This window comes from Sciurus carolinensis, chromosome 2 (assembly GCF_902686445.1).
Source record: "Sciurus carolinensis chromosome 2, mSciCar1.2, whole genome shotgun sequence".
In the NCBI taxonomy this organism is placed as follows: Eukaryota; Metazoa; Chordata; class Mammalia; order Rodentia; family Sciuridae; genus Sciurus; species Sciurus carolinensis.
In genome coordinates this window covers 189,725,233-189,747,246 of record NC_062214.1, presented here as the reverse complement: position 1 = coordinate 189,747,246, position 22,014 = coordinate 189,725,233, and the positions used below count along the sequence as shown (strand labels likewise).

Sequence of the window (22,014 nt, the reverse complement as noted above, 5' to 3'; positions counted from 1 at the left end):
CAACTAGGAAAAACTGGGACTTGGGAATGGGAGAATATGAAAGGACGAAGTTACACTAGAGGAAGAGCCAAGAAGAGCCCTCACAGGTAATGCAAAGCTCCCCAGGTGGACATTCCAAGGCCACTTCAATAAGGGTGGTAGGATGGTTACTGAATGAGGCCTGAGGGAATAAGACTTGCAAGATTTCAAGTTTGGAGAGACCCCTTTGGACCAGGTCCGGGTATAAGCATACACATAGCTGGCATACCTGGTCCTGGCCCAAAGGGGTCTCTCCAAACTTGAAATCCTGCAAGTCATACTCTTTATCATATTCACTGAGCAAGCTTTTATGTGCCAGTCAGTATACACGGAACTTAGGTTATAAAATATAGAAGAAATGATCCTGGTCCCTAAGTAACTCCCAATCTATTACAGAACAAGTGCATGTATTATTTAAGCAAACACATAAATAACATGCACTGTGGTAAGTGCTAGGATAGAGATGTGCCAGATGCTAAAGGAAGCTGGAGAACGGCATGACTAAGGCTGCCTGGTACAATCGGGGAAACGACCTTTACTTGGACATGGAAGCATGAGCAGGAGTTCGCCAAGAAGAGAAAGTACCAAACGGGCATAGGGATGGCCCACCAGGGGTGCACTGGAAAAGGGGAGGGGCTGGGAAAAGGGGTCCTGGTGAGGAGGGGTAGGGCAGACCTTCACACAAGCTGAAGGGCCTTACCTAAGAAACCAAGGCAACTGGGCTTCGTCCTAGAAGGGTTCTAGGGCTACTCAAGGCTGCCAAGCTGAAAGCTGACATAACCAGTTTAAGAACAGATTCTGCTGTCAGGATGGAACAAGAATGGAATCTTTCCCTTATTCCCAATCTAACAATTTGAAGGTTCTTGTTGAGGGATTTTATAGGTGTGAAATTATGACTAGGGATAATTAGTAAGTGAAATTATTTACATTTATTCAGATAAAAAAAGAATAATGCCTAAGCACAAAGAAAAGGTGTTCATAAGACAGCATTCCTAAATCACAAACATATACCAACACTTGAAGCTACAGCCTTTTGAAGAACAAATTATGACTTAAAGCAGCATGTGCTTCCTCTGATACTTTCTCACAACCCTGGTGATCAAACTCTAATTCTATAAACATGGCAAAGAAAATAACTATGTGTGCTCACTTGTCCGTCATCACCGTTGGCTGCTCGTCAGTGAACTCTTCAGGTGCAGGCACAAACATGCTGACTATGCTGGGTGCTGACAGTAGGCTGGACTTAGTGGCACCTGGGTAAGCAGCAAAGAGACAACCAGTGAATAAAGATCATCTTCTGGGACCAGGAAATTCCCCATTCTGCTCTTACAACCCTCCAAAGAGCACATTCACAGGGTTTCGGGTTGGACATCCCAGCTGCATTGTTGAAAAGCTTCAATGGTATGATGAAGTCAAGGAATATTATGATTTGCCTCTGTCTATGATTTTGAGAACTGGATGTCTATGTCTCCCGTGCTTCTTGACTTTGAAAATATCAGAAAGCAATCAATGTGCCAAAAATGACAAATCAAGGGGGAAATCTATTTCAGGTACCCATAAGTCAGTTACTCTTATTTGCTAGGTCTAAGTGGAAGCTGTCCATGTTATACTGTACTTCTAAAGGCACAATATATATCAATATTAAAGTGTTGCTAATGAGGGAAGAAAATAAGATCCCAGAACTTCACACATTTGAGCAAGGGGTGATATTTGAGCAAGAAATATCACTGAATGATTTTACTTTGGAAATGAATATCATAAGTTACAAAGCAAAAGACTTTATTTTTCAAACTGAAGTATTTATGAATAAAAAAGCAAGTGTTTTGAAGCTACCGTTCAGTGACTCACTTTACTTTGGTCAATAGTACCAACATGTTTAAAATTCTGGGTTTCAATTCCTTCAGAGAAATCTGAGGCAGGACCCTTAGCAACATGTTCCAGTGATGAGCTAAGTTGGAGAATCAGGAGGGCATTCTTCATTAAGGAAGCCACAAGCATTGGAGAGGTTTTCCTAGAATTGTGCAAATGAAGCATCCAAGAAGATCCCAAAACCACAATTTGGAATAATACCATGTTCTACAAAGTAATCCCTGAGACTAAAACAAACAGGAAAGAAGGCAGAAGAAACCAATGGATGTTAAGTGATCCATTTCTCAAGAAATTGATAACTTGGTGCTGGAAGAAATACCATCTCTCCTTAAATGGAAGAAAAACAATTCAGAGAATTGCTTTCTAAAGGAATCAAAATAAAATGTTTAGAAATCTAGCCAAGTGGGCAAGCGTTTCAATCTGAGAGGAAAAAGATGGGATAAAAGCATTGAAAACAATTGAATTGCTTTAATTCTACAGGCTACAAAATGTATTTTTAAGAAGTGGAAGGTCTACAATCCCAAAATGCAAAGAAAAGTATACAGAAATGTATACTTCATATCACTTCCTAAACTTCCAAATGGGAATACAGATTTCACTACAATATTTAGCAGTTATCTCTGAGATAACATTCTTTCCAAAATATACCTAAGAGTATCATTAACAAAGATCTCTGCTTCATAAAGATGTTTCTTTGCATGGAAGCAACAGTATTACAAGCATAATTATAAATTGATTTATAGTCAAGAGGCAAGAATTAGGCCAAGATAAAAGATGACACAATGGATTATTAAATAGTACAGTAAATAGCATGAAGTGGCTCCAAGAAGCCAAAATACAGTTTAAATATGATTCTCCATATTTCTTGAACATTGCATAGCATGTGAACCAGATGCCAAAATGCCTATGCTAAATGCAGAAAAATTAAGCCTGTAATGGTGATATAGAACACAGACTTATCAGAAACATAAAAAGCAATTAAACAGACAACTCTTTGTTAAGGCTTTCAGAGTATTATTGCCAATTTCTATTATATAGTAATCACAAAGTCAAGAAAAAGAGGGACCCAGTTGTTTTGGTGGTTTCAAAGCAATCTTTACCTAAGGAAGAGGTATTTTTGACAAAAGCATTGTGAAGTTGTTGTTCTGTATGACAAAACAGAATGTATGATGCAATATTTACAGCAGTCATCTATAAAAGCAGGTAGGTTACTTACTGGACTCTGTTCTTATAGGACAACGTTAGCTGAATCAGTGGATTCCTGAATCTACTACTGAAGTGAGAACAAAGAATAATGTACTAGGAGAAGGTGAGAATGCAAAAATGGAAGCCGGAGACCTTAACTTTTGCTATAGCTGAGTCACAGCTAAGACTGCAGTGTTGTCCCCAGTTGCTGTCGATACTTCTGCCAGCACTGCTGGCTGTCCTCCTGAATATCCAGAGTGCCCTCTGTACAGAATTAGAAGGGGAAATAGAATGTTCTCAGAAACATGAAGAAGGAGCAACCTGCACAACCCAACTTCAAAACTAGAGATGTTGTAAAAGTCTCTCTGAGAATTTTGGAGACAAGAGAAACTATAAAACTAAGTTTGTGTTCCAAAGTTGGCCCCATGCACCAGTTGACGCTTCCATCCACCATGAAAGAGAATGACTTTCCACCTCTGTTCCCTTTCCTCACTCCAATTTTGCTTCTACTGACTCATAAACAAGCACCAAAGATTTGTTTGACCAACCTGGCTTCTACTCATAACAGTTTTTACTAGCTCTAAAGACGAGAAGAGTCTCACCTGATCTGATATGGGAGCTGAAACTGCTACTCACTGCCACCAAGCATCGAGGGAAGCCAGAGCTAAACACCTCCATCCTCCTCAGGAAAGCCGCAAGAGGGGCATGGGCTACAAGAGCAGACCTACTTGATGGAAGGGACTAGCTGTGACACGGAATCACCATTCATTTTTGGTTTTTGCTTATTTTTACTTCTTTCAATCAATGATAGGCTAACTTGCCTTCTGAATTTTAAAAAGAACAAAGTAAGGATTACCTTGGTAATTAAAATTCACCATATGAATTTTGAAAATAAGATTCTGATGCTGTTCAGATAGATTCATGCTCAGCTGCTACCATGAACAACATAAAATCAAGTGTATGTTTTCAATATACACCTCTGGTAGCTGAAAAGAGGCTGTTCACCTGGGATCTCAACATGTGAGATACAGGGTGATACAGAAAACTGACACACATATTAGGAGGAATACCGAGGGTCCCAGGGCCTAGAAACAACAGAGAATAAGCAATGGGTGGATATTTTCAATTGTCAAAAAAACTAGTGGATACTAGACTTGTTTTGTATGGACCCAAGGGCTAGAAAGCCATGATAAGGAAGAACTCTCTTCTGGTCATGTTATAAGATGAACTGTCGTGCATTCCAGTCCCTGAAGGTGTTTTGCAGAGGTTGCACCACTTCATGGAGCTGCTGAAGAAGAGGTTTCAGCACCTGCTCCTGCTGGGTGACTCGATGACGGACACGTACAGTCTTGCAGCTCTTACAGGCTGAGATTCTGACTCAACCAACCTCTCATTCTCAACGGCTGTCCCTCCAGGTCAGGATTTAGGCACATTGGCACATTACACTGGCGTTTCCCAGGCTGTATCTGTTCTGTGGATAAACAGAGCATTTCAGTCTTCAATGTGGTCAGTTTAGTAAAATTCACAGTACAATGAACATAACCAATAATCTCGTGGGGCCCTTTTTTTGTCATTGTTATTGTAGATTATTAATATTTAAAGGATACAGCCTAGACTTTATTGTAGGATTGTTTGAGGTTTTGCTACAAACTTATCATTCAATTAAATGAAATACATCCGAAAGTAGGAAAGCACCCAAAACTATCCCAAAATAGACCAGATCCTACCATACCTCAAAAAAGTGCAAATCCTGTATCTCCTGATATGAAATGAAAGGTCAATGTCACGGCCATGAAAGAAATGCTTTATGCAAATCAATAAATGCATAAATGATAATTTGGGGTAATGGCCAGAAAGTTCATACAGAAAACACATGGACCTGGTAGAAGGAAATTACAGGTGTTTGACTGAGGGATGGAGAACAGTAAAAAGGGGTGGGAGCAGAAATGGAGGAGAGGAGCCTCAGAAACATTTGTTCACATGAAAGACGAGAGAAGCAAATCATGTAGATGTGTCCTGTGGAGAAGAGGCAGGTGCTCTGTGAGTGAGTGCTGAAAGCTGAGGGGGATCATGTGACCCACGTTTTAGGCTGTCATTCTCTGTGTGACTACATGACCAGATCTGTTCTTGAGGAGACCAGCAAGTGACCATGTGGTTTAAAGTGACATGGCAACTAGCACTGTACTGCACGTTCATGGGCTCTCCTCTGGGCTCAGACGTGGGAAGTACTTTCTACAACACTAATTTTAAAAAAAGAATATTGAGATGAAGTTCCAGTAGCACTTGAAGACAAGAGAACCAACTTGGAAGATGGAAAACAAGCATGGGAAACTTGGGTGAAAGAAATTCAGACAGCATGTAAATGGGAAGTATGAAATGAAAAACCAGAGTGACATGCAGAAAGTTGAAATCTGGTTAAAAAGGGAAAAATTCAGTTAAATGGGTTATTTGGCATCATACTGATTTTTAGCTTAAAATTCAGATTAGAAATTGAGATCAATTGACCTTTTCATAACTTTATTAAGTCAATCAAACTAGGTAGTAATTATAGTCAAACCAGAGGCCAAACCAAACAAAAGTCAGTTCTCATTCCTCACATTGTTTCAACTCAAGAAAGAAACACAGTCCTCTTTGGTCTGGACAGAAAGTATTTACCCAAACCAAATAAATTCTTGAGGCTGGCTATCCAGGGTCTCTCTCCTCCCCCTTGCCTGTTGGTGTTTGGCTATTGACTGCTTAATACCACCTATCACAAATGAAGAGGAAACACTAAACCTTTAAAAGTTGACCTTATAGCTGGATGTGGTAGAACATGCCTATAATCCCAATAGTTTGGGAGGCTGAGGCAGGAGGATCTCAAATTCAAAGTCAACCTCAGCAACTTAGTGAGGCCCTGAGCAACTTAGTGAGACCCTGTCTCAAAATAAAAAATAAAAATAAAAGGGCTGGGAACATGGTTCAGTGGTTAAGCACCCCTGGGTTCAATCCACAGTACCAAAACAAAACAAAAAAAGTCAACCTTATAAAGACCAGGAGAACCAAAATGATTTATTACATGTGGGATTGGGTGTGGTATGTGGGATTTAGTTATCTAGATGAGCTCTCTTGTTTTGAAGAATAATGAAGGCAAAGATGTATGCCAGATTTTGGTTTTGTGGACAGTGTAATTCCTAGTCATAAGGAAGGATATTAAAATAATCTCATGTAACTGCAGCCAGAAAGTACTAACCAAGATGCCAAAAGAGTCCATGTATTGTCCTCCGAGCACATCACAATAACAAACCTTTACATTTTCATATGCATGCATGCTGCAGAGTGCATTCACACATATAATCTTGTAACTCAAATGACCCATTTAATTTAAAAAGAAAAAAAAAGAAGGGCAGGCACTTAACATAGGATTGCAGGAGTATTACTAGCTGGAGAAGGTAGTATGTATACAGAACATGGTAACAAAGTTTAAAATGCAGGGCTGGGGTCATAGCTCAGTGGCAAAGCAATTGCCTAGCATGTGTGAGGTACTGGGTTCGATTCTCAGCACCACATATAAATAAAATAAAGGTCCATTGACAACTAAAAAAATATTTAGAAAAGTTTAAAAAAATGCAGACAGATCATGTATTAAGTAGACATGTCATAGTGGTCAATTCTCACTAAAACTGAGCCTAGGTCCAGTTCCATCTTAGGAGCATGAGGGTGAGCAGCTGCAACCTGGGAACCCTGTGACTAAAACAGGACTCACGTTCCCAAACCCAATGGCAGATCAGGGTGTCGCTAAGCTAACATTTGTTGTTGTTATTATTATTATTATTATTATTATTATTATTATTATTACTATTTCTTTAATTGTTGCTACTGTATAAAAAATATTGCTAATCTGGTGAGTGTGTATGTGTTTTAATTTGCATCATGAGATCATAGTTCCATTCCCTCCTCCCCAGACTGATAACCTATAATCTGGAATCAAGTTCTTAGAGGAAAGAAGAATCCAACCAGCTTAGATGAATGAACATGTTGCTCTGGAACCCCTGGAAAGTTTGAATAGACTTAATGATAACTATAGTTTTTTTAATTATTTGAACCAAAGAATGTGAGAGAAAATGTATTCCTTAACAAGGAAGCAGAGTGGACACAGAGAAAGTGGCATTAGCTAATCTGAGAGATAAAACAAGAAGAAAAGGCTGACCCACCAGTGTCCCAGTTGCTGATGTTATGGGGGGCGCTAGACTGATGTTCCAGCTGTCGCTTCATTAACTGGCTCATTGTCAGAACGCCCAGGGATCCCCTTTTCATCTGCCTATACTGAGCTATATGAAGGAAATTAGGAGATGATTACCAGGGGGAATCAATTTTCACAGCACACAAAGGCTCTACACATCCATAGGAGTCCTAATTGAACCTTCATTGGCTACTCATAATTTTCAGTGAATTATATGCTCCTGTCCACTACATGAGGCAGTCTGCTGTTTGAAGTGTCTTTCTTTACTCAGACAATAGCAGTGCACTTTAGCAATGATCTACCACCTATATTTATCCCAGTAACAACAGAATGAACTATGATTATTCTCACTTACTTTTTTCCCTTACACACTCTGCTATATTCCAAAGAGGATTGAAGACAGACAATAGTGCTTTGAATTTATAACTCAACTGTCTTTAATGGTGCTTGTGCATGCACAGTTTCAGTTTGCATCATGTGTCCTGTGAGGTCCCTGACTGTATGTGTGTGTGTGATGTGTGTGCATATATACATTTTGGAGTAGTATGACACATATCAACCCCAATTTTTAGAGAAAGAAATTGAAGCAAATGGAACCAATTAGCAACTAAGATGGTCCTCAAAACCAGAATATATCAACCCTAAAGTCAATGCTATTTCCAATCTCTGTATGAGTTTCTGTTTATTGTTTGGAAAATGTGAATCAAATAATGTTCTATAAATATATTCTAGCATACATTTTTGTTTTAGAAAACAATGATAAAGTTGTTATCCTGCAATTAAGAATGGACAAATATCCCACCAGTGAAATGTCAAGTTACATGCAATTCCAAACCAGAAAACAACAAAAAGCGCCCCGCCAGCAGACTGCTGAGTGAGAGGTGGCCTGCTTCCTTTGCCCCAACTCCACGGCACAGTGCCCCCATCCTAACCACCAGTCCAGTGTGAAGGACATGGCATCATCCGCATGGCTTTCCTACATGACCTCAAACACTGAATATTTGACAACTTGTGCTTTTTCATGCTCATATGAGGACAATTGGAGAAACCGAAACTATGAACTACATGCCCTAGAAATGGACAGTAGGAAGCAAGACGAATGTATGGCCCCTGGAAAACCTTGACTCTTACACATAGGTTTCACAGTCATAGTACCCAAGCAGCAACTTGGGTTGAGGTGAAATCAATTATAACATTATTTCTAATGTAATTAGCTAGCATGGCATTTGATTTATGGTGGTCATGTTTAGCTGCAAAATAATCAGCTGATAAATTGAGCAAGAAGCATGAGTTGGAATTTCTTGTGTCTTGGAGTCCATATTAATTGAATCCAGGGAAATGACAAATCAACCTAATATTAAACAAATCTGACTTTGTTGATTTGTAAAATTACAATTTTATGATTCCCTTTATAAGTACAGCTTTAAAATTTTTTGAAAGCAGAAATCTTTTAAAAGACTTAACTTTAAAAATTAGAAGCATCTTACAGACTAAGTCAAATAAGAATTTAAAACCTCTAGTGACTGCATAACTTCTCCAATTCTCAGTTTTGATTTGTTTTATGGTGCTGGGGATGGAACTCAGGGCCTCTCACAGGCTACGCAAGTGCCCCACCACCGAGCGCCAACCCCATCTCTGAGGAGTTTTTAGAGACAGCAGGATTGCTGAAAGTAAAAAACCTTTAATGTGTAAGATACCTGGCATTATGCCTCCAAGAGCACACCACCAAGAGTTATAACACACATGATTTTAATGGCAAGGAGGAGAAAGATGGAAATTGAATGACATGCTTAGTTTAATCCAAAAAGGTTATAATCAGTCATGACTTTGGGATCATGATACACATGACTATGTTCAGTCATGACTTTGGTACATTTACTTTTGGATACATTTAACCAGCAATGAAGTCACAATGACATAATCATCCTTGCTGTCTCAAATTATACCTACTTGGTATTAATTAGCTTTTTATTAGTGATTCACATAAATTAGGAAAATAAAACACATTTTCATGACTCTAGTAGGTGGACTTAAAAATTGGCCTTCCATCATGTTATCAAACAGGTATTTGTGATGAAAGGAGAACAATTAGATTTAGAACTAGTTGTTCTCCTTTGCCACCAAAAGGGCAAAGTGTCACTTGGAAACTGTCTCGGAATTTCTATAATCCCTATTACAGTTGATTTGGAATCACTCTAAGGCAGTATGGTACACTGAAAAGAACCTAAGCTCTAAAGTCTAACAGATGTTGCATCAATTCCTTTCTCTCTCATTTAGTAGCTGAATGACTTTTGGCAAGTCACTTAGCCTCTTTGAACCTCAGTTTCTCAATCTATAAAGTGGGATCCAGTGCTAATAGAAGGATTGGTTCAGGTAACAAGGGGTATGAACCATTCAGCATAGTGCCTGGCACATCTTAAGTGTCAAATAAATGGTAGCTATAATTAATATTATGACTATAAACTCCTTGAGAACATGGGTTATCTTATTTATTCACTTTTGATCCTCAGTGCCACGCACAATGGCACCCAGCAGATTCTTAATAATTTCTGAATGAACGAATGAATGAATGCATGAATGATGAAGAAGATGATGCTCCATACTACCAGTCCAGCATTTACATTAAAATCATTGTCTGGCTTTTCAGGATCATTCTTATTTCAAAAGATGGCCAAAATGAAAATTAGCTCTTTAGGCAGCATCCACATGGAACACAAAATTTTTTGGCACGTGTGACAAATGATCGCAGAAGTTGCACCGTTGTATCTCTGATTCTTGTTAAGGACTTCCCATGCGAAAGTCTTAATTGACTCTGCTAAGTTAGATAGACCCCTGGTGAAAACCTCACTGGAACTCAAGCTTCTCAGGGACAAAATCTAGGACCCAACAACAGAAGGCAGTTTCAAAATACTAGACTCCTATGAATCTTATAAAATGTCATGCCATCTTTACTTTCAGGGTTAGATTCAGTCATGCCTCCAGGATCATGATCTATGGCATATGTATTTTATGATCACATAGATAAAAATTTTGTCACTGATGCAGGTGATTCAAACTAAATAAACATGTTCCATATAAAATTCTGCCATGGACAGTGATTTTTCACATGTCATATAACCAGTTCCATGTTTATGTTTAGGCTAGTACTAGGTAATTTTTATTTTATTGAATGATGAAATTCAGTAATTATTCTTTAACAGATTAGGATTCTTGGTCAATCAATAATCACATGATTAAGCAAACACTTGAGATAAAGACAAAAGTGGGTCATGCTACATCTCAGGGTCTCATAAAACATACAATACAGTGCCATCAAGGAAGCTAAAACATTTTTTAAAGGGAGAAAACAAGACTGCAAAATTGGAAACAGTGCTGTAGACCCATGTTCCAAACAATACACAAGAGGAAGGGAATCTTACTTGATATTGAGGAATGACTACTTGTTTCTGGCACATCTGCTTCTAATGTAGGGGCAGATGAAGATTCTCGTGGCATTTCCAACGTTGAAAGTCCTTTAGTGGAGGGATCTACAAATGGAAATATAATTTAAAACCCAGGACACTGATGAAAAGCAAGTTCAAGAGCCTTTTCCATCTTTTTCACTCTTGTCTACTATACCTACTCAAACCTTTATGTACTTTCTGGCCCTAATAATTATCTTAAGGGAAATGCATCCAAATAGGTTTCACGCTCTATAGGAGCTGATTCTACATTACCTTCTGCATCTAAGGATGTCTCTTAGAGATTCATGATAGCACAGCTACAAAGTTACAGCTCAGAATGTTTATAATGCACATCCTCAAATGAAGCACTTACCTTTCCACACTGAATTTCTTTTCATCTAATACCTATCTTACCTTTGGCAGTTTCCTACTCATCATTTATATTTCAATTTACATAGGAATTCCAGCTCCAAGGATACTTTTAAGAACCCACTTCTTTCCAAAATGCAAACAAATCCTGGGTCGGGTGATCCTCTTGAGTAACTACACAGCACCTTGTCAACTTTTTGCAAACCTAACATACTATAATGTAATTTTCTGTTTACTTGTCCATGACCTTTGGTAAACCAGAAGTAATATAAGAGCAGGGACTGTATCTGAAATGGAATAAATACTATTAACTCAGATTGTGTATTTTATTTATTGAGCAAGAAAGAGATTATATTTTTTATTTTGAGACAGGGTCTCACTAAATTACTGAGGTTGACCTGAACTTGTGATCCTCCTTCCTCAGCCTCTAAAGTAGCCAGGATTATAGGTGTGCATCACCAGATTATGCCATTTTCATCTCCTATTTGATATCTAAGGTGAAATATTTTCTGCATATACTATTGTCTTATTAATATCAATATTAGAAAACAAGTTGTCTTACATTACTCTAAACAACAGATTATCCTTTAAAACTCCTAAAATTCCTTACAGACCTTCTTGCCATTCTCAGCTGGTGTGGAGTGACCATGATGGGCTCCATGGATATACTATGCTGTTAATCAGGGGGATCTGCCCTAAATGCTTCCAAGTTCTTAAGCTTAAAAATGTTCCATCCCATCATCTGCATGGGATAAACTGTTTTCCCTTGACACAGAGCAATCCGTCATACATTCATATATACTTACATATAATTTAAGTGTGCTATTTATTAAATTTGCTCAACTGTCAGAAAAAAAGTAAACTAGATTCCAGTTGAGGGACTATGAGAAAAATTTTTGAGTGTTGATTTTGAAACATCTATTTTTGATTCTTAGAGGTTTTTCTGAGTAGATACCGTTGCCAGATTAATAACTTCTTGATTAAAAAAAAAAAGACTTGTAAAGTTTCCCAAGCCCTCTTGACAAAGCACAAAATAATTATTAATTTTAAGTTATTTTACTCATCAAGATATGGAAGACTGCATATTATTTTTCTCATGGGTATCCTCCCTAAACGACAAGTCACAAGCCTGCATCACTGCCTTTCTTACCCTTATCTGCCTGTGTTCTGTGCGTGCAGCAGCTAGGACACAATAATGCCACCAGTAACATGGAGTGAAAATGTTTAATTTCTGGGAATTTTTTGAAAAAGTAGTAAGACTTTAGGAGTTTTTATTACGCTTATTAAAATTCTTGATGCATCTATAATCTTACAGAAATGTCATTACTGTAAGACAGTTATTAACAATCAGCAGTGTACCAAGATGCTTCAGATTTTTTCTGCCTTCAATCACTTTACAAAATCTATTATTTGTATACAGTGTAAGACAAATACTTGAACAGTTATTCACTTAACATATTTATATTCAATTTTCATAGTGTTGTGCAGAAAATGGGAAGCTCTCCTTTCACTCATCAGATCCTGCCAACACTCCCGTAGTCACTTGGGACACAATTAGCAAACAAACCAGACAACAATCACCGCTTTGCACAGCTTTCACTTTGGTGGGGAGGGACAGACAATAACTAATGTGTGTGAAAGTAAATTAATCATTGTATGTTAGAAGATCAATTCTTTGTACAGGAGCGAAGTAAGAGAGAGAGAGAACAAGAGGCCAGGTAGGGGTGGGACAGTGCGGTGTCATCTGGGGCAGGGTACACTAGGAAACTGATGTTCGATCAAAGAATTAAAAGACATCAGGATACGAGTCAAACATCAGATAGCTCCAGGTTGCAGAAACAGCCAGGGTGAAGGTGGGAACAGAGAGAACAGTGTTCGATAACAGGCAAGAGGCCACAGAGGCAGAGTGAAACCATGGAGAGAGACGGGCACACGCAGGGACAGTGCTCACGAGGTTGAGGATCACCTAGGGTATTCCCAGCACTGTACTATGAAAGAGGTGGAGGGCCTCTGGAAAGTTTTAAGCCAAAGAATGGTGTAATCTCAAATTCTATGGGATCACTCAGGCTGCTGTGTTGCGAGAACATGAAGGCAGTAAATAGAAGGTAAGAGATCGATTAGGAGGCGATGGCAGGTAAGCCCGGTAAGAACTATTGGTAGCTCACAGTAGCAAATATAAGAAGGTGAAAACTTCTGGATGTTTTTGAAGGCAGATAAAGGTTGCAAGATAAAATAAAGGATGCTCAACTAAATTTTAATTTCAGGTGAACAATGGATCATTTTTTAGAATGAGTACATTCAGACAATATTTGAGAGATACAGCTCCAGCTTTTCAATTATCCTTGAATCATATCTTTCGCTGTGGGATTCTGAAGTTCTTACCACTAAAGAGGCAGAGCATATGTCGCCTCCGAGCTATAAGAAATAAGATTATGTCTGTATGTGCTTGCTTTGGCTAACAAACTGTTTGCAGGTATAACATGACCAACGGTTTGAAAAGTGCTTGCATAGCTGCTTGTGCTCTCTTGTGGTTCTGGATCACCAGGAGAACACTCCCAGGCTTCGCAGTGGCCTGAGGAGGTCTGCAGGCATGAGGAGCAGAGCCTGGCCCAGCCCAGCCTGGCTTAGCCAATCCCCAGAAGACCAAAAGAGTCTCAAACTAAATAAATGCTTATTGTCACATGCTGCCAATTTTTGTTACATAGTGTTTTTCCAACAACAGGTAACTGATAGTTACCTCAGTATATAGACAATATGCAAAATCTAAGACTCAATAAGAACACCAAGAAAGTAAGTGTCCACAAAGCAAAGGACCAAGGGCAAAGACCCCAGTGCACTTCCTCATTAGGGAGATAAGGATGAACCAAAAGAGATAAGGAGTGACCACTGAATAAGAAAAAAACCAAGAGAGTAAGGATCCTGCAAGCCAAATGAAATAAGAGTGAGGAACTATGTCAAATATACACATGTCAGAGTTAAGACCTACCTAAGAGCTGACAGCTGGGATTAGAGAGAAGGACCTTGGTGACCTTGACAAGTGCAGTTTTGGTGATGGAGTACGAATAAAAACTTCACTGGAATGATTCTTAGAGAGAACACAATGGGAGAAAATTGAAGATAATGATAATAGGAGAATTGGGATCAAGAGCTTTTTTTTTTTAATAAAGAGAGAGATCTAAGATCTTGTCTATATGCCAAAGTCAAGAGTCCCTTAGAAATAAAAAAAAAACTGAAGGAGGAGAGAGTAGAGAATTTGGCAGGGGTAGTGGGTGGCTATATCCTTGAGCAGAATGTAGGAAACAGTGAGGAAATGTGATCTTAGATAGGAAGTCAGGGTGCTAAGTGCAAACGCAAAGTGGTGGGAGGGGCTCTGAAAATTCCTTCTGATGACGTCAAACAGGAACAGTTATTGAAAAGCGCGAGAGAAAAGTAGCTATGAAGTAATCATTTGGGAGAATGGAAATGTGAATCAGGAAAATAAAGTATGTTTGCTGGGCAGCCATAAGGACCCTACTGACCCTGGATACAAGTAAACTCAAAATGGATCAAAGACCTAAATATAATACTGAAACTATGCAACTGTTAGAAGAAAAACAGGGAACACAGTTCAACATACAGGTGCAGGCAAAGACTTCCTGAATAAGATGCCTATAGCTCAGGAAACAAGAGAAAAATAAACAAATAAGTAAATAAATAGGATGGCACCCAATTAAAAAGCTTCTGCACTGAAAAGAGTGAAGAAATAACTGAAAGAATGGAAGAAAACCTTTATCAGCTACTCCTCTGACAAAGGACTGATATCCAGATTATATAAAGAACTGAACATAAGAAAAACAAGCAACCCTGTAAATAAATGGGCAAACGAACTGAACAGACACTTCTCAAAAGAAGTACAGTGGCAGGGCTGGGTTGTGGCTCAGTGGTAATGTGCCTTCCTAGCACGTGTTAGGCACAGGGTCCAGTCCTCAGCACCACATAAAAATAAACAAAGAAGGGTTGGGCCTGTAGCTCAGTGGTACAGCAATTGCCTCACACCTGTGAGGGTTCGATCCTCAGCACCACATGAAAATAAATGAATAAACAAAGATAATGTGTCCATTTACAACTAAAAAAAATTTTTAAATACATAAATAAAATGAAAGCATTGTGTACATCAACAATTTAAAAATATTTTTTTTAAAAAGTACAATGGCCAAGAAGTATATGAAAAAACGTTCAACAACTTTAGTAGTTGGGGAAACACATTTCAAAACTACACTGAGGCCCTGGGGATGTGGCTCAGGGTAGCACACCTGCCTGGCATGCCTGGGTTTGATCCCTAGCACCACAAAACAAAATGTAAAAACAAGAAAACAAAACTACACAGAGATTCTATCTCACCACAGTTAGAAAAATAAGCACAAAGAATACAAATAATAATTAATGCTGGGGAGAATGCGGGGGGGGGGAAGTAATACTTAAACACTGTTGGTGGGAATGTAAATTAGTACATATGGAATCAGCACAGTTTCCTCCAAAAGCTAAAAATAGATCTACTATATGATCTAGCTATACCACTCCTTAGTATTTATCCAAAAGAATTAAAGTCAGCACATTTTACAGATACATGCATACCCATGTTTCTTACAACACAATTCACTATAGCCAAGTTATGGAATCGGCCTAGGTATTCATGCCTGGATAAAGAAAATATGATACACACACACACACACACACACACACACACAAGGGAGTTTCATTCAGCCATAAAAAAATGAAACTATAAGTCACAGGGAAAAAATGGAACTGGAGACTATAATTTTGAGTGAAATTAAGTAAGACTCAGAAAGAAAAATACTGTATGTCTACTCTCATACATGGAAACTAGAAGGAAAAAAACAGGGAGGAAAACAGGACTCCTTGAAATTAGGAGGGAAAAGGAGGGGAAGGGAAAGAGGGAAGGTTTGGGGAGTGAAATTGATCAACTTATGTTTCTATGCATGCACAAAGATGCCACGATGAAAGCTGCCACTCTGCATAATTAACGTAACAATTTAGTAGAGATTGATGGCCATGAATTTAAAATGAGACAGTCCACATTATGTGTTTTGATCCGGTCACACTGATCTAATAGGTACAGGTATCAGTAGGTGGAGACTTTGACTTAACAAGGGTTGTGTCTAGCCAAGGAAATCTGAAAAAGCAAAAGCCAGAGAGGGTACAGGCAGGGAGGGGTTATGCTGAGAGGCCTGAATTTAAGGAGGGTAAGGAGATACCACATGAAGTAGGGGAGAAGCCAGGAAAGATGGTACAGTCCATGGTATTGCTGGGGGAGGGATTAAGAAGTGGTAATCAGAGAATAGGAGACAAATGAGATCATGGAAAAGTTGCAGGTATTTGCCTGTAAAATGACCATGGCAATAAGTAGCTGAGCTAAGGTGGAGAATTAAAAAAACAAAATTCACTAGAAAAGATTGATTCAAGGAACTGAGAAACCAGAATGTCAGAAGAGGCATTTATGGCAATATTGAAATCAACAAGAACCAAGGTAGGAATGGTTCAGGAGAGAGTAAGAGGGCCTGGAAACATATCTGTCAACAAATGAGAAGAGGCAGGGTTAGCAACTCTGTAGCCATTACAACTCATGTAGCATTACAAGCAGTTGGATGATAGGAGGTTCAGGGCGGGGCCCATAGAGCAAGGGAGGAATGGCCAAGGAAGACACTCAATGCCTAGCCACACAAAGGTTGTGAGGAAAGCAGTGTCCCCAGGGAGAGTCAGGCTTCCATTAGACTAAGAAGGCAAAGGGAACAAAGGAGAGAGAACATAAAGGCGGTCTGCTCCTAAAGGATCCTGAATTTCTGAGGACACAAGGGAAGGGCTTAGGGAGCTGGGATAGAGTGGGAGAAATGTTAAGAGAAAGGGTGCAAGGCCTCGTGGAGATGAAAAACGGCCCAGCACCCTGGCACTTCTTGCAGGAACTGACAGAAACACAGAGAAAGTGCACAGTAAGCTCAGTTCTGGGCTTGAGGCATGAACAGCAAGGCTGTGAGCAGGAGGATTCCCAGGAGCAAGCGTGGGGCCACCTGTGCTCCTTCTGAAAGACAAGAAACCCTGGCCTCCTTCCACTACCCAGAGGGGAGGGAAGAAAATGTGTATGTTTGTCCTTATGATAGCATAGTACACATTACAAAAACATATTGTACTTGTCAGATAATTTTCTCTTGTTCTGGTATCAAGTAAGTGAATATAAAATCAATTTCCTCCCTGCTAGCCTGGGGAAGAATCATATATAAGGATGAAAAAAGAAGGTAACATATGCACAAACATACATATTACAACCTACACATGACCTACTGGTCATATGCCCTCGTCTTTCAGCCCTGTTAGCTTCTGGGATCCCTACCCTATAGACCTCCACAGCTTCCAGGCCAGCACTGTCCTCCATCCATTGTGCAGCAATTTTCCTAGCTCCAAACAATAAAAAGATGTCCCACTTTCCCTTGAGACCTTCTTAAGTTCTTAGAATTTCTTATTATTAACAGAATCTTTTCTCTCCCTGCCTGGCTGGAGAATGACCCTTTCCAAATGCACTAGCAGTCATTCAACAGACTTCACAGAGCACCTTTGAGGTACACAGCTCTATCCTATGAACTACAGAACAGCTAGAAACCTTTAAACAATGCCTGGCACAAATAAAAGAGCCTGAGCACATTCTCTTAGAGGTTGCTTTCAGGTGGAACAATGGGGAAAGTAGGGTTGAATTCAGGAGGCTGGGCCTGGCACTGCTTCTGTCTGGAAGTGTGACCTGGGACAAGGTACACTACCTACCCTAAGCCTAAGGATCCTCTTGTATAAAAATCAGGAACCAGTCCAGGATCTTTACCAGTTCTCAATGTCCTCTAGTCTATGAATATTACTGAAGTAAGTATTGAGGGCCAATTCCATTTTTCTGAAGAGTTTCATCATCACCATTATTTAGTGCTGAACTAAGAAATGAAGCAGCCTTCCCATCAGCACTGTGATACTACAAAAGGCTCTGTTTGGGAATGAGGTGTACTCTCAGCTTGCCACTTTTTAAAAGTTATCTTCAATGACTCCAAGAAAACACAAGAAATCAGGAAATCTTGTGTTGAGCCATCATCACCATCATGTGGTGTGAATTAGGACCTAGACTCTAGCTGGTGACTTCTGTTTCCTGATATTTAGTTAGCACACATGATGAATTAAATTAAAATGATTAAAATCAATTTTTAATCATTCCAGGCACTCTGCTTTATTTTAGCCCTTCATATTTGTTTGTCCTTTGGACTATATCACAGCTCACTGAAGTCCAACAGGAAAATAAAAGAAGGCAAAAGGAGTTTAATCTCTAGGGCTGCTTGAGGAAGACTGAACCTTCACTTGGAATATCCTTACATAGGTTAATCATCGCCTCTATTGCCAACAGTGCTTAAGAACTGACTGCAGAGTTTAGCAAAAACAAGTACAGAAACACTTATGGAGCCAGTAGAACCACCTCTGAATCCACCATATTCTGGTAAGCAAGAAGAATTCCCAGTGATCCTGAAGCAGTGATTAGGTCACACCCTGCCATGATAAGATCCTGAGTGTGATGCACATTCAGTGCCCAAACTCTACCAATAAGATACACAGACTTGAAGGCGAAGGCTGGAAGAAGATGAGATGAGCTTACCTGGACCTTTCTGTTCTCCCAATTTGTCTAGAATGTTGAAGGAGATGTCAAGGTACTCTCTCTGGATAGCACTAACAGCAATCTTTCGCTGTTTCCTCTGTCTGGGGACAATCTGAATCTTGAATTCTGATTCCTCGGTTCCATCCTCTTCCATTTTCCTTTCAGGATTCTGTTCTGTATCGGATTCAGCACTGGTATCAGGTTTCTCACTTTCCGTTGGATTCTCAGCATCTTCAGGAACTTTAAGGAGCACAGTTTTGGGCCCTGAACTTGGCACCTGCCCAAGCCTCTCTTCCTCGGTGCTGGGTTCAGGGTTATCATCCGTTGACATCTCGGGGAAAGCAAATGACTTCTGAAGGAGGTCTCGTTTCTGTTTAAGCGTTAGTGGGCTGCCGCAGGAAAACTCTCGCAGCTCCTCTGCCTGTGATAATTCTTCCGAGTCTGTAGGTTCTTCCAGGGCTAGGAGAGCAGGGTCCCTGTTCCCTGCTGACTGGTTATGTCCTGAGTCCTTAGAAGAAAAGTCTTTGGAACAGTCCTCCACGCTGACTTGCACAAGAGGAGTGGTGCTCAGGCTGAGGACGGAGGCGGGGCGGGCGCGCTGGGGAGAGGAGGCGCTCTTGGCATCAGGCCCCCGGTTCACCATCTCCTCTTCCTCATCGCTCTCCACTATTCTGAGAGGTGGAAGAGGCTCGAATACAAGAGAGTCACTGTCAGATGTTGAGAGGGTAGAGTGTTTTTCAGGTCCTGAAGTTGAATCAGAAGACAAATCTATCAGATCTAAATCCTCTTTGGGAGCAGGCTTTACTGGAGAGTCCACTTTCACCTCGAAGGTCTCCATGCAGTTTAACCTAACTTCCGGTATCACAGGCCTTCGGGGCTCCTGAAAACCTTCCACAGTTGGGTTCTCGGAGATTTCCATACTGTCGGGCCTTGTAGCAGAATTCTGCCTCGAATGCCCGTGGTCGTTTTGTCTCTGGGCAATGTGCGCAGCCTGGGCAGGGGGCTTATCTACGTCACACCGATCTATGCAGGACTTCCGGCGATGCTCATCTAATGTAAACAAGAGGGAGTCTGCGTTCCCTATATCAAGAGACTTTTGTTTTAAAGAGCGCAGCTTTTTTTTCTGAATGCTTTCTTCTCTCACACAGTGCAGAATGCTGTCTTGTAATGCACCCGTTTCTCTGTATTCGGCCAGTTCTATTTCACCTGATTAAAACAGAAAAAGCTAGTACTATTTTACTTGGAGATGTCACCATTTTCCCCTCATATTTGGGCATACTATTGGCAGAAATCATAATCACAATCCCAGCTCCACCAGAAGGGAAAACTGACTTACTGGCCATGGTTTTTTAAGGTTTATTCTAATTTGAAAAATGGGAAAACTTTGGAATGAAAGAAACCAAAATGATAGTTTAAAATCTGATTCCCAAAATCAAGCTCTGGGATAATTCCTCAGCTCTATTCATTTGTGCACAGGAGAAGGGATCATTTTTTTGGCTGAGGCAGATCTAGGAAACTGTATTCAAATTGTGTGGAAGAGAAGCAAACATTTTGCAACAAATCAAATCAAGCAATGGCCCTTGAAGATGATAATGACATTAATGATGTATCTGTCAATTCACGTATATATATAAATGTGTATATATATATACTGTTTGTGCATACATATATATATAAATCAACAGTATCAAAATATGTAGTAACATAATAAAAGTAAGATTTCACCCCAAACAAACAGTAGAGTACAACATTTCTGCATAAATTACTAAGAGAAAAAATTCATACTTCTCTGAACATTCATCTCAACCGGCTGATATTTCACCATTTTGCTGCCGCCTATCCTTTTCAATCTTGCAAAAAAAGTTTGAGACTCTTTATTGCAGGGGTCCAGTAGGTGTATCATGAATATCAGATTCATCAAAAACACTATCTTCTTCTAATTGGGGAGAGAAAGTCAAAATTACACTTAAGAGGTTATTCTCTCTTAGGCTGTGTCTACACAGCATTTCAGTGAAAGCATTCTGGAACAGTCTGGGTGGTTTCTGTACCAGCCAAGTCTAGCTATGGGTTGATATTTCATCCAGATATCAACTATGCATATGTTGAACAAAGCAACTGTTTACAAGATTGCCCATCATTTTCTAAATGACAATTGGCAGCACTTTTGAGAGGCATCTCGATATTCTTAAAGAGGCCTTCCTAGAGAAACTTTCCCAGTGCACTTAAAACCAAATGACACAGATGCCAGTAACTTATCTAGGAATCTGTGACACTGCTTGAACTTGCCTGAACGTCTAATTTGGCAAAAGGAAATTAACCAACATAAGTGGGTCTTGTTCCTTCCAAAAAACATATGCCCTCCTGGGATTTGGGAACTGGCATAGACACAGCCTAACAGTACATGCACCTTATACTTTGTGAATGCAAAATACTGTACTCTACATTTGGTAATGAAACACACAACACACAGAAAAAGCTTAGAAAAGCCACTTATTATCTCAAAGCTCCACAAATGATTATGGACTGAAAGAGTAAACAAAGGAAAAAGAAAACAGGGAAAAAAAAAAAACATTTCCTCCTATTAAAGTAAGACTCTTCTCTGAGTCACTGACCATGTGTAACTGTTATGGATCTCATGAATCCCACAAAGAACCTTTAAGTGTTATGATCCTAGGGTTCCATAAACAAATGGGCCCCTTATAGTGCCTATTGAGCTTGTTTCTATGTCCTTTCTTCTGTTCTCTTTTGACCATTTTTAAGTAGAATACACTCAAAAAACCCATCAATGAGGAAGGAATTGCTATGCTGCAACCCACAAAGTTCACTTATTATCTTCTTTCATCCTTTTGAAAAGTTGAAGTCACGTGCAAAGTGGCAAAAGAAAAGCTGCTTAGATACATTTAATACCACAAAAAATGGAATTAACCACTATTTGAGTTGAGTATCACTGAGATGAAAATAGGTGGCCCACATTTATACCTATATATGACAAGATGAGGCTCAGGTGTGATTATGATTATTCAAGATTTCTTGAACACAGGGGGAATATAAGCATTAATTTTAAGGACCAATCCTTTCTTAATGCATAAGATTCTACAAGAAAGTGAAAGCTAAACTGTTAATTTCAGATGAAATATCCATAGTAATTTTTTAATCAAATAAAAAATAAGTGTTATCAATCAAAATGAATACACACCTCCCAGTGAACTCCCACAAAGATGAAAAAGCCCATCAAA

At 39.5% G+C, this 22,014-nt stretch overlaps 1 protein-coding gene across 1 annotated transcript in view; it reads right to left on the bottom strand.

Annotated features, from left to right (window-relative positions):
• The window catches only part of Unc79 (unc-79 homolog, NALCN channel complex subunit), a 252,433-nt gene that overhangs the window by 63,876 nt on the left and 166,543 nt on the right, over positions 1–22,014 (bottom strand). The window contains 7 exon segments of the mRNA XM_047541641.1: positions 1,169–1,271; positions 4,460–4,543; positions 7,263–7,379; positions 10,711–10,818; positions 18,779–19,984; positions 20,564–20,663; positions 20,665–20,714. Coding sequence (XP_047397597.1) covers positions 1,169–1,271; positions 4,460–4,543; positions 7,263–7,379; positions 10,711–10,818; positions 18,779–19,984; positions 20,564–20,663; positions 20,665–20,714 — 1,768 coding nt within the window.